Source organism: Penicillium antarcticum, assembly GCF_028974205.1.
Source record: "Penicillium antarcticum strain IBT 31339 chromosome Unknown utg000004l_segment0_segment0, whole genome shotgun sequence".
NCBI classification, from domain to species: Eukaryota; Fungi; Ascomycota; class Eurotiomycetes; order Eurotiales; family Aspergillaceae; genus Penicillium; species Penicillium antarcticum.
The window spans coordinates 1,029,644-1,042,034 of NW_026695302.1; the positions used below are offsets into that span (position 1 = coordinate 1,029,644).

General features: G+C 46.3%; 5 protein-coding genes across 5 annotated transcripts; 3 read left to right on the forward strand and 2 right to left on the reverse strand.

Annotated features, from left to right (window-relative positions):
• Positions 1-78: 78 nt before the first annotated feature.
• N7508_004367 (alpha/beta hydrolase) lies at positions 79-1,592 on the forward strand (the record flags this gene model as incomplete). Its single annotated transcript, XM_058462433.1, has 5 exons — positions 79-236; positions 286-359; positions 406-606; positions 664-1,461; positions 1,528-1,592. 5 exons carry the CDS (start codon positions 79-81, stop codon positions 1,590-1,592), a joined length of 1,296 nt encoding a protein of 431 aa, XP_058321058.1.
• Positions 1,593-1,838: 246 nt separating this feature from the next.
• N7508_004368 (glutathione S-transferase family protein) lies at positions 1,839-2,848 on the reverse strand (the record flags this gene model as incomplete). The annotated part of the gene is made up of 5 exons (XM_058462434.1): positions 1,839-2,184; positions 2,319-2,501; positions 2,562-2,599; positions 2,669-2,715; positions 2,770-2,848. The coding sequence occupies 5 exons, from the start codon at positions 2,846-2,848 to the stop codon at positions 1,839-1,841; spliced, it is 693 nt and encodes a 230-aa protein (XP_058321059.1).
• A 2,305-nt stretch (positions 2,849-5,153) lies between these two features.
• N7508_004369 (uncharacterized protein) lies at positions 5,154-5,627 on the forward strand (the record flags this gene model as incomplete). Its single annotated transcript, XM_058462435.1, has 3 exons — positions 5,154-5,431; positions 5,484-5,545; positions 5,602-5,627. The coding sequence occupies 3 exons, from the start codon at positions 5,154-5,156 to the stop codon at positions 5,625-5,627; spliced, it is 366 nt and encodes a 121-aa protein (XP_058321060.1).
• A 412-nt stretch (positions 5,628-6,039) lies between these two features.
• Positions 6,040-6,325, reverse strand: N7508_004370 (uncharacterized protein; the record flags this gene model as incomplete). The annotated part of the gene is made up of 2 exons (XM_058462436.1): positions 6,040-6,102; positions 6,191-6,325. 2 exons carry the CDS (start codon positions 6,323-6,325, stop codon positions 6,040-6,042), a joined length of 198 nt encoding a protein of 65 aa, XP_058321061.1.
• Positions 6,326-7,114: 789 nt separating this feature from the next.
• N7508_004371 (uncharacterized protein) lies at positions 7,115-7,634 on the forward strand (the record flags this gene model as incomplete). Its single annotated transcript, XM_058462437.1, has 2 exons — positions 7,115-7,454; positions 7,519-7,634. 2 exons carry the CDS (start codon positions 7,115-7,117, stop codon positions 7,632-7,634), a joined length of 456 nt encoding a protein of 151 aa, XP_058321062.1.
• Between the last annotated feature and the right edge of the window lie 4,757 nt (positions 7,635-12,391).

Consider the following 12,391-nt stretch of genomic DNA (forward strand, 5'->3'; position numbering starts at 1 on the left):
GAGAGGAAGATGAGAAGAAGGTGAAAGGTGTGAAGGTGGAAGGGAGAAAAGCGACGCGATAAAGAGCTTATCGCCCGCATGTCTCTCTCTCCTCCGCTCACCTCCGCATGTCAACAACATCACACAATGATTGAGCTCAAGCCCATTTTCAGAAAAGCCTATTGGTCTCTGGCTGCCGGTGGTCTTCTATATGTGCTATTTATCTGCGCTTTGACTTTCCCAGAGGTCCAGCGTTTGTATGTACTCCCCCCAGCGCGTAACGGCTGAGCTAATTCCATGATCTAGTTGCCTCTATGCCAATAAGATCAACCCAGCTTTGTGGCAGGATGTGAACCTTGTCGAGCAATTTGGGTTTCTAAGTATGACCTCGAGCACCTCAAGCTGTTCCTTGCTAATACACCACAGGGACTCAAGTCCAGCCTTTCAATTTGGTGACACCTGATAACGAAACCATCTACGGGTGGCACTTGATTCCCTTGCATCTTTGCCGGGAGCATGAAGAGGTACTGATGGACAATGCTGCAACAGGTCCAGCAGAGGACTATACCCTGACTACTGCCTTTAAACTCCTTGCCAATGATCCCAATGCACGAGTTGTTGTGAACTGTAGGTAGCAAGCAGCTGACGATCAGAGAATCAAGACATGCTGACATTGAACCCTAGTCCACGGCAATGCGGCTCATCTGGGATCTGCTCAACGTCCTGCTACCTACAATACAATGCTCAGTCTCTCTACTCCTTCCAACCCAGTTCATGTCTTCACCATTGACTACCGTGGATTTGGCGTGAGCACTGGCAGTCCCACAGAAGAGGGCCTCATCACAGATGCTGTGTCTCTGATTAACTTCCTTACAGCAGGGCCATTGAAGATTCCAACTTCCCGCATAGTTCTTACGGGCCAGAGTCTCGGAACTGCTGTTACAGCTGCAGTCGCTGAACGCTTTGCTTTTGGATCTCCTGACCCTAAAGCTATTCAGCCAGCCATCCAGAATGCCGAGCCTTTCGCAGGCATTGTTCTTCTGGCATCATTTGGTAGCTTGACTAGCGTCATTGAAAATTACAGCCTTAAGGGTATGACACCTCCAATGCTGTCCCCTCTCATGGGATACCCTCGCTTCCAGAGATGGGTGTTGAGTCATATTGTGGACCACTGGGATACAGTTGGAAGAGTAGCTCGCCTCACTGGTATTGAACCAGCAGAGGCGGACGCTTCGGGTCTTCAGTATACCGACAAGAGTCTCGATCTCACAATCGTACATGCAATGGATGATGTCGAAATCCCCTGGTATGAAGGACGTCGTGTCTGGCAGGCCGCCACAGGTGAAAATACCCCAGGTGCTCCTGGTGGCTTGATATATTCTAAGCGTGAAGCAAGTAACCCAAGCGAAATCAAGGTGTGGAGGAATCAACTTGGCACTGAAGTTACGAAAACTGTTAGATGGGAGCGGGTCGGTCACGGCGGTATGTACAGACGTGCTCCGGTTGGGTTCCATTAAACTAACCTCGGCGCGTTTTCAATCTCTTTAGGTCATAACCGTGTTGCATCATTTTCAGTGGCTGGCCTCGCCGTACTGAGGGCTTTTGAGGGTTGATGTTGCTGGCGCAATCTGGGAAAGACTCTTGAGAACGATCACTTGTATATTTCGAAACGACCTTTTTATCCTGTTACATTGTTTCCCTTTCTTGGAATAGACTCAAAAACTCGATATATAAACCAGATTTTGACAGAAACATCCTTGCAAGGATTGTGTGTCCTCTAAGATGGAGCAGTTCTGAAGCCTAGTTTAGCGAGAAACCTTCGCTCTCCGGATTGAAACCAAACGTTCTATTCACAACGATCAACGACTGTCTCGCTCAGACCAAGGGCGAATTGCCTCTAGCAGGTTCAAGTGAACCTGAGCATCGCCACTTCTCTTCGTAGCCTCCTCGAAGAAACCGGGTCCCAGACGCTTGCTGAAAAGAAGGACACTAGCCCAAACAAGATCAGCATAGCTGATAGTGTCGCCCATGAAAAATGGTCCTTCATTCTCCTTCAACAGCGCTGTTGCGCTGCGAAGTGCCGGCTCGGCTTCATTCCATGCCAATTCTCCTCCCTTCTCCTTCTCTAGCTGATCAACTGGCATCCCAACGAATTTCTCGCGGGTTGTATACCAATACTCAAGACTTGCGTCGTTGAGAATATCCCTGGGAACCCAATTCAAAAAAATAGGTTTAATTGCACTAGAAGAGCAGAGAGGTAAAGTCAGATTGCTTATTTGGAGGGCGCTTGACTCTTGGGCTGGGAGAAAACTGTGATGGGGAAACTTATTAGTACTTACCCCATATAAGCTGACCAGACTTCTTCGACTTTAGGTAAATAGCTTGAATCCAGATGCATTGAGGGTTGAGGATGTTGCTTCTCGATGTATTGTACAATTTTGCGCGAGTCCATCACACATGTTCCATCCGGACTTTCAATGGTGGGGATTGAATACGCGGTACTTCCTGCATTGGCGGGAACTCTTGGTAAATATTAGATTTCATTCGTCTTTCCAACAGTTTTTTTGGGGGCTCGCATTTACTTGTTTTCCAGCGTCGGCTTGATGTCCGGATATTCGACCTGTGCGGATTGTTCAGTCAATTACACCAAAAGCTCTACTATGAACCTAGGTACGTATAGGTAACCTACCCATTCAGTTCGATAATCCAGGCCTTTGAGGTTGAACAGAAGCCGTGCTGATCAAATGTTCAACGTTGGGTCCATCGTATAGGACATAGAAGATGACTCACTTTTCCATGGGTTAGGCGTCCAGGTTGTACACGGAGCCCTACTGGGGAGGTCATAAAGCGTATACTGCTTGGATGCCATTCTGAGATATGAACAAAGCCTTTGAAAATAACGTGAAGCACTTGTTGGAAAAGGAGCAAGATGTTAAAAAAGGCAAAACAATAGCTCCCCCGCCTTGCTCAGTGGAGCCACCGAGTATTACAAAGCCCGGCCAATAATCAGACCGACGGGCTTTGGTCGTGAAGAAACTAGGAAACCAGTCACCGAAGCAATTGTATGCTATAATAGTTGTTTTACACCGACTATTTTTGAATTTGTACTCCAGTGGGATTACGTTCGTAAGCCTTGTTTACACCTGTGTATTGCCCCTAACGATGACTGTGTGGACCCCACCTCTACACATCTCCAAATTGTGCCCGAGGACATCGTTGGTGTTTCCAATTAAGTATAAGCTCATTTCTATGCTATATAAATCACTAGTCCTCAAAATCATTAGACAGCCTGTAACTTGGCTGGATGTTTGGGTATTCAGACGAGAACGCCTGTCCATGAGCCAATGTAGTGGATATGAGAGGAAGACCTACGTAGCCCTCGAGACTGGAAGGACAACTTTGCATTGCATGAAGCCTAGTTGCAAGAGATATAATTGATTATGGGTTGAATGCTCTTCAATTGGGAGCCCAGAAGACAGAGGACAGGATTTCGGACAATACGCTTCTGCCGCCGTCAAAATACTCGTTTAGAGGCCCACTGAACCGCTTACATAAAGAAATTCTAAAGACGTAATTGAACTGAGTTGAATATCGAGATGCCAATCAAACCGCGTGACCCAGGGTCCGTTCAAGAGAGACCATGTTGAGAGGGATGTTGGATTGGATTATGAGACTAATCCTACATCGCCCAGGTAGCATTTCTAACATCGAAGTAATGCATGTTACAATTCCAGATAAGCAGAACCGAAGGCCGTCAAAACAGCGTCATTTCCAATGATCAATCGTTGAATCTGTTCCAAGTGACATAGTCATTGTGACCCCAGATGTCCGGATTTAGGATCATGGGGTGCATGTCTTGGCAAACCGAATAACTGTACGTAAAGATCATGCTAGATCACACCAATCGCTTCATCGATATCATTCACTGCTATTGAATGACTGTATGGCATTCTGGCATGCTATATTTAGTTGAGCGGGCACAATGTTATGATTTTTTTTTGGCATTCTGACACTCACTAAGGGTATAGGGGGGTGGTGCGGATAATGTTTCCATCTTACTGCCCATGTACGGGACTTCCAATTTCGTTTGTAGCAAATACACGGTTGTCCCTCTAAAGTGGAATTCACGGATCGATCCGCAATACGCCGAGATCTTGAACCTTTCGCTTTCGCTCTCGCGGAATATAAGTTTAGGATTGCCACTTTGCGGAAACTCTTGGCGTGCTCATACATGCTACAGAACAAGAGGCAGTGCAAGGAGAATAGTGTTGTTTCCGCCGGGAGGAAGGGAATTGCAACTCTCTAGATTTAGTACCAAGACGCATGTACTTCTACACATGTTGGTATCGTATTTGCTTTATGTGTGAGCTTCTTAGACGTCAGACTTAAACCCCCTTATATGACACTGGTAGAATAAAGTCACTAGGTACCCGCGACAGAAACAAAGTGCTGGGTCATCAGAAGACGATCAATTTGGCCGCTCAGATGATTGACGTAACGCCAAGGGTTTCCGAGCGGACGCTAAATCATGAGTTGGCCTTGGCATTTACCGTCGGAGATCTAGACTTTCTACCGCAGAGTCGGTCAAAGCTTCCGTGCTCGCCACCACGAATGAGGCAGCTCCGATTAATTATAGATCACCAAGATCCAGTGGAAAAACATACCTGGCCCGATGGTTCGTACCGATTTGGTTCATGGGATCCGCAGTTCGTATCGGAATGAAAATCTAAATAGTGTTTTTAGTCTAAATCTGTGAACTGAGCTTTACATGGTTAGAGCTTTGTTAAACTATAAGCACTTGATTCTCCTATTTCGTCTGTTTCTGCTTGGAGCCAGGGACTTATGCCATGGTTCATACCTAGACTAGTTCATCGGACCGGGATAGCTCAGCCTCTCTGGGATCATGATTCACGGAATGTTTAGACCTGAATACGAAGCAAGACCGCTTTTGTCAACATCACAGGATGGCTTCATGATATTCTTGCCAAGCTGGGCTTGGTCAATTACGTCTTCTTAGTTCGATTGAAAGACGTAATGACGGCCACAAAACTATTATATAAAGGTCGTGCATTCCCCGTTCGAAGTGAGTCAATCAGCAAAGAATAAATTTTCAATCATCTTCTTCAGTATCAAATTTCAACACTTCCTCAAGGAACAAATAATCCCCTTCAACAATGAAGTCCCCAATTTACATCTTGACAGCTCTCCTCCCCATTGCTGTGCAAGTCGCAGTGGCAGCCCCATCTGCAGAGCCAGCCGATGACCTCGAGGAGAGAGGCAATGGCGGTGGCCATGGTGGCCACGGCGGAGATCGTGGCCATGACCGTGAACATGACCGTGACTATTGCGTTGTGAAGAAGCCATACTCGTACCACAAGTATCCCTGTATGTCGAGTGGTATTGTTGGTGAGTCCAAGGTTGGCGACAAGTTCCAGCCTGTGTGCAAATACCAGTAAGTCTTTGATTAGGTTGATAGAGATACTTGGACTGACAAATTGCCCAAGGGACTGGTACCAGAACTCCAAGGGATGGTGGGTTCAGGAGGGTTACAAGCCTTATCGTTGCGGTGAGTACGCTTGTTCATATATCATACCTTTGAATCATTACTGACTTATATTGCAGAGGTCAACCCTCCTCAGTGCTCCTAGGTGGAGCATATTTCAAGAGAAATCACCAGTTTCAGGCTTGGTTCAAATGCCTAGCGAACCTTTCGATGGTTCTAGTCTTACATTTTTTGATTTTCTTTGATTTTCATTTTGGCTTCAAATATCTTTTAATCACTGTGTGGAAACTACCACGGCTTATATAAATCAACCCATCACTCCCTCACTAATATGACAATAAAAAATGCTGCGTTACAAATCTTCCGGTGAATTAAACGCCTCCGTAAATCCTCGTTACCCGTCAACACTTCGCGTAGTGTTCTCCTCGCTCATGACTTATCACAAAGTGTTCTTCTCTACTCCCTCCCCCAATATGGAGATGCATAAAGAACCGATTATTTTGCTGTATTCATACCCCAATCTGAAGTTGGATAGATGAATAGCGTCATCAATAAGGTTATTTCAATGTCTGGATGTCGAGCGACCATTTGATCCGGTAGTCGAAGTATGTGGGATGTTGCTAGATCGATTCCAAGATCGATACTATATAGTACGGGTTTAGTTTGTATTCCTCTTGGTTCGTACCAGGGGTATACATCGAACCTTACCTCAGATCGTTGACGACGACTGTGACGAGCTGGCGCTCCACGATTAGTGACCTTCGAATGGTCAACGGTATTGTGGTCTGGATGGTCGGACTCGGCATCACTGCTAAACTGGAGGTCCTTTGCGGAGCGAGACATGCTAGGAGATCGAGAGCGCATTTTTATATTAAGACCCGATGCAAGGGGATTTATGCGGACTAGAGGAAGGCGTATTGGCATGAAATCTAGCCGTGAGACTATTCTGCCTCTTATAATCCATGGGGGCGACAGCATTGTTGCCCCCGACATTGGATTGACTTCATTGTGAACTCAGAGGCAAAAAATGGAATTGACGTAGTGTAGAGCAAGACGAGCAGTATGCTCTCCTCGATACATTTAGTTGCGGAGATTATTGAGCCTAAGATATACTCCGTGCTAAGCAAATAAAAAATGGCTAAGATCGGAAATCCCCATAGGGCGCGGATATTTATAGTGGAGTTGCCCACGCGTTGTGCATTCCTCCCACACCACTTACAGGGGTCAAGAGACAAGCAAAGCCAATGGAAAGCAAGAATCCGATACAAATCGTCTCAGGATCACACTCCGCTAGGAAAAGAGAATCTTCGTCAATCGCCAGACTATCATCACCAACTTCGTCCCCAAGTGGAACCCACCGACGTCATCTCCAGGGACGAGCAAATAACAAACCTCAACATCTTGGCCGACGTGGTCAAACGGCGAAACAGGGTCGGAGATCAGTCGAAATGCCTGCTGCCTGCTAAGATAGCTGTCGATTCCCCCACTTGCAAATGTCATAGCCCCTCAGAGGTACAGTCCAGGTCGCAATTTGCCAAATCAGCCCTGCGTCAGGCTCAGCCCTACCATTCCGCATGTCTCCCCCCAAATTCCTCGACTTACCCCAAATCCAAACCTCCGCGATACTTTACCATGACCTCCGCTAGTGACTCTGTCTCGTCCCACTCTAGTTCAAGGGCGTCCCGCGAGCAAAATGTTGAAGCCCAGGCTGAGGCTGACGCTGCTGTCCATATATCTGAGCAAGGTGCTTCTGCAGGCATGAAACATCGGTCTAACTCCATAAGTGTCGGGAGTTCAATTTCACAGTTTGGGAACTCGGCTAGTATTGTCGTATCGGAGAATCTTGCCACTATGAAGGGGGTGATGATGGATGATGCCCTTCCTCGCGCACAAGAGGCATTGCAAACTGTTGGCGGTCAGATCCAGGCGCTCACGAACGGAAAGAAAGAGCCCGAGGAGTCGACATCAGGAGGTTCGCACTTCCTTCCAATGAGATCAAAAATGAGTAAATATTGACGCTAGATGGCTATCTACAGAGGTTACCTTGACATCCGAGGAGCACGAATGCATCGACACAATGGACAACGAGCGGGTCTGCGACTTCCTACGAGAGAACCACATGAGCACTACGCGACCACGAAAGACGCATTAAACACTTGCGATATATATCATTGGCGTTGCGGAATTCAACTCTCCATTGACTGGAGAAGTTTGAGTCAGTTTCTTTGCGGCCTTGGAGTCGCCCACTTCATATTATTGGGGACGGGATCCTCTTTCATTCATTTCCAGTGTACAATTAGATTTCACAAAAGACTTTCGCAGCGTTTGTTTCCCATATTCACGCACAATACAGACAGATTATGAGTCTTGAGTCGCAGAACCGCATTATTGTACAGAAATGCTTTTGAAAGTTTGACAAGAATGTGATCCAAGTCAAGCAACTAAGATACTGGCCTCAAGTGATTAATACCCCCGCAAAATGCCTACCCCGAACGTGTAATCGGACAAAGCATCAAATCCAAAGCGCCGGATCTGAATGAACAATCAGTGTTCTCCGTGATCAGGACCTCGATATAATCTATACCGTCGGATAAGTGACTAATGATGGGAAGTCATGTTACGTCAAGACAATATTGTGGAGTATCGTCCAAGCCCAGGTCTGGACAGTCTGGCAAAGTTGATGGACGACAGAACTCAATTAGCTGAACGAAATAGTCTCTTGTGCTCTTACCCACTGGGGATCTCCACGTCTTGTTGTGTGTTATATGCTTCCGATCTGTTTCGCTCGTTAGCTGGAAAAAATCATCAATATTAGATATTTGAAGAGTTAGTATAAATTGATCATCCTTTCCTTGTGCCGTGCAAAGAACAATCCAGTAGTCGTTACAGTACCTATAATAATTTGCACTCTACATGATCCTCTGAAGAAAGTCAGTATGGATTTCGCCCCTTCAATTCAAGCCGCTGTTAAATAATATATTTCGTGCTCGTCTTGCTCAGAGTACAGGATAAATCGAAATCAATTTCACCATTTCCTCACAGCGATTCTTTCTCGAACCATCTTTCGAAACACGCTATACCCAACCAGGGTACTCTGTTCCTGAACCCCTTTCATGGCAGTATTCCAGCACAGTCGTAAATAACAGCTTCAGATAGCTTCTGTATTAGACTCGTAAGATCTCCAAGGGTTCTAGAACGTCGACTCAGCAAACAAGTCAAACAGAGGCATGCCTGCTCATTTGGAGACGGGGCAGGAGTTCGAATTCCAATTCTGCCAACCACAGCGAACGAGCGAGTGGTATAGAGACAGTACTAGTGGCTAATGTTTCTTTGCTTCTTGTAACATACTTAGCCTGTTGATACGGGACTAACGTCTGCTGAATTGACTGGTCGTGATCAGGCTGACGTTAGATCCGCTGGATCTACGAAAGAGTGGAAAGTCACGGTGAATAAGAAAGTACTCTCACGGGACACTGAAGAGGACGTAGCATTAACTCCGAGTGCCTCCTGGCCGACGACCCTGAAGGGTAAGTTGGAGAAGTTCTTAGAAGGGAAGACCCCCGGTAAGGGAAATGCAAAGTCGGGCGACACCTCCATCGTTGCGTCGATAAATGATCGTTCCTGATGAAAATGCTTGACCATCGAATAGAGTTTTAATCTTCGATGGGAGTGAGAATAGCTCCAAAGTCGGGCGAGGTCGCTTTATTAATACATAAAGTCTTTGTTGAATGCCGCTTCACTACTCGTGCAATTGCACTGCCTATCTCTCCCAACTATAACTGGCCTAGATTTTCCGATACCTCCGAGTTGGATATACGAGGATTCGAAAAGACTTTTGGTATCCTATGGATCATGACCAAGCGTGAGGACATGACGGCCTCGGAGAGTGCTCTGGAATCCAAAATATGTTTCAGCACCTCCGAATACGCACAAGTGCCTCCTCGCGCCACTGATCTTGTCGCTCCCCTGGTTTAGCAAATCCTACAAGAGTGGGATCGCACCATTCAGGCGACGGAAACTCGCTTGGCAATAAAGGTGAGGGAAACTTGGTTCGCGATAAGGCTCCAATTAACCATTAAACAGCGTACGGAGTTGCTAAGAGCGAATAGAAGAAACCCGGGCTTAATTCGAGACCTGCTGGGTGATGCACAACTGTGGGATCTGCTGAGAAGGAGCTGCAACAAGCAAATTGCCGAGCTCATGGCATTTCGGAACAAGTACGAACTCGAGTCAGACATTGGCTGTCCGTGACAACAAAACGACGGGAAGCGAAGAGGTGAATAAAGCCATGGGGATATTTCAAGATCAAATCAATTGACTAGAAGAGGTTTATTAAGAAGGGTTAAATGCCCTTATGGAAACTTCCAAGGATCTTATTCAATTAGTATCAATAATTCATTACAGCTCTAAGAATTATATCGACTGACTTGTGACAGGAGTTCAATCTTACGTCAATCTCAGAAGCACAAAAGTCAGCGTCGAAAAACAAGAGCATGAAGCGCCTTAGTTGGATTACGGGAGGTCGAAAGACCTACCTGGCTGTGTCGACCGCATCAGTTGCTGACGAGTTGTGTTGCCAGTTTGTTTTTCTCCCACTAATTTTCATCGCGGTATAAATCTCAGGTTGTCGCCGTGCAAGAAAAATGCCTAGTGTGGATACAGAGTCTTTGTGGTATGAACATCGATATCTTGGCGTCCAACCCACCTTGGTGGTTTTATATTCTTTCTGCTGTGGCTACTACATCGTTGACGCTGGTCGTATGGTTGATTTTCAAGCACAACAGTGATGTTAGTCTGAAATCCCTTTTGAATCTGTCTGTTGTTAACAAAACATATAGCTGGAGGACAATATAAAGCGTAGATTCAATCGTCTCACAAGACGCCAGCCGCTGCAGGAACTTGAGAATGGACACCGACGAGGTCTTTCTCCACAGCGAAGAGCAGCAATGTTTTCGACTCTCGGGAAAAAAAGATCTTGATACAGGAAATATTTATGTTGATTGTTTCGCCTCGGTTTAGGGGGGATCAATGATACGGCAAAGGCATCATGATTACTTTGGGTTTATACATCTTGCAGGAGAGCCGCGCAAAACCCTGGCTACCATATTCTTAATATGGTTACTAGCCATTTCGTTGCACGCGTAAGTGAAAGAACAAAGGGCAAGATTTTCTATCCAGTCATGTGTTGATTCCATCTGTCGCAATACCTAGAAAGGTGATCGATGAAGCGACCAAGCAACAAGGCATCCGTTGAGCGGGAAAACGCAAAAGAGCGCAAGACCACCTCGGCAGTCCCCTTACGAGGAAGAGCCGTAGGCGAAGGGATCTTCGTCTACATCTACTACAAGTTTTCGACCGGTCAACATATCAATTGAACACTGGAAGATGACATGTTTACATAGCATAGCAATCATAGCTTTCATAATACTTCCCAAATCAATCTTTCCCATCGTAGTTTGAATTGATACGCACTACAGGAAGGAAATAGCCTTGACCACTTCAGCAAACAACGCTGCCAGAGAGTTTGAGGGCAACAGAGTCGTCAAGGAGCGATCCCAGGGCAAGCGAGATGCCAGCGAGACGCCAGTATTTTCTGCAACAGTATCACAAGTAATTGAGACGTGCTAATGTCTTTCAATACGATTCAATACTTGAACCCGAGCCAAGTTAGCGTGTTTGTAATAGTGTTCGAGAAGGGGTTTATGGGAGCAAAGCGCTGAAACTGATTTCAACTGCATATGACCACACCAATTGTTGTTCTTGTATTGCTTTACGTCCCGGGGCACCAGAACTAACGTAATCGAGTACCAGAACTTGGCTCGAGGAAATCAGAAAAGATGCGCAAAAAAAGAAATGCTCACTCGAGGACGGTGTTTAGGAATAGCCGAACGCGGGGGTCGAACCCGCAGCCTTAAGATTAAGAGTCTTACGCTCTACCGATTGAGCTAGCCCGGCCGGGCTGTTGTGACCCACACTGACTCTGTGAAACATAAATCTGATAGATGACTGCATGGCTTAGCACAGTACAATACTGCCAGGAATATGTAATTGAAGTTCCAAGGCTAGCAAAGTCTACTATGTTGGCATTGAATGTCCGATATTAATCGAGTCAGCTTCGAGAATTCGCGAGGGTTACCTGGGTACATCTCAATATTTGAAGTGATCAGATCAGGATGAGCCCAGACAGTATGTATTGTGGCTGATACCTGCCCGATACTATAGTTCGACTGATCCCCTCCTATGCAGTAAGCAACCAAATCAACCAAATCAGGGACACCAACCCGATCATTGAACCCGATCATTGAACCCGATCGTTGTAAGATCTGGGTGGATCTTGTTCCACTGTTCGGAAGCAATAAACGACGTCCATTGGCTGTCCTGGACCCATACTCCCGGGCCTAGCCAAGATCTGCACCTCCAGAATATCGGCTAACTCAGATTGGAGGCAGAATTTCATACACGTCTTCAGCTGTCCGATACCGACAGCGTAAGGTTTGTCCCCGAGCCCTCCAAATCCATACCCATGCATCCATATTCTACCATATTGAAAATGGCCAGGTCTCCTCGTTTCCCGTGTTCAAATTACTGTACACAGCCAAATGCCGAGAGTGCCACTCTCTCTGTGTGATCTTCGATCTGATATTATGAGCGTGCATGGAGATACGGGATGGCCCACATTAAAACCAATAGTCACTTGATCGACAGAGGACAATGACCGATGTGGAATGGTCGGTATGGCGTAGGAACTATCGGATCGACAAAGGTTTTTGCTAGCTGAAAAAAAGCGCTATGCGGAGCTTCCACGCTCTCTACGTGTCGATCGTGACTGGCTTCTACTGTAGACTGGGCCAATGATCGATTGAGATACAGGTGTATAAAGTTCCGCAAGGGACCACACAACGTCATTAG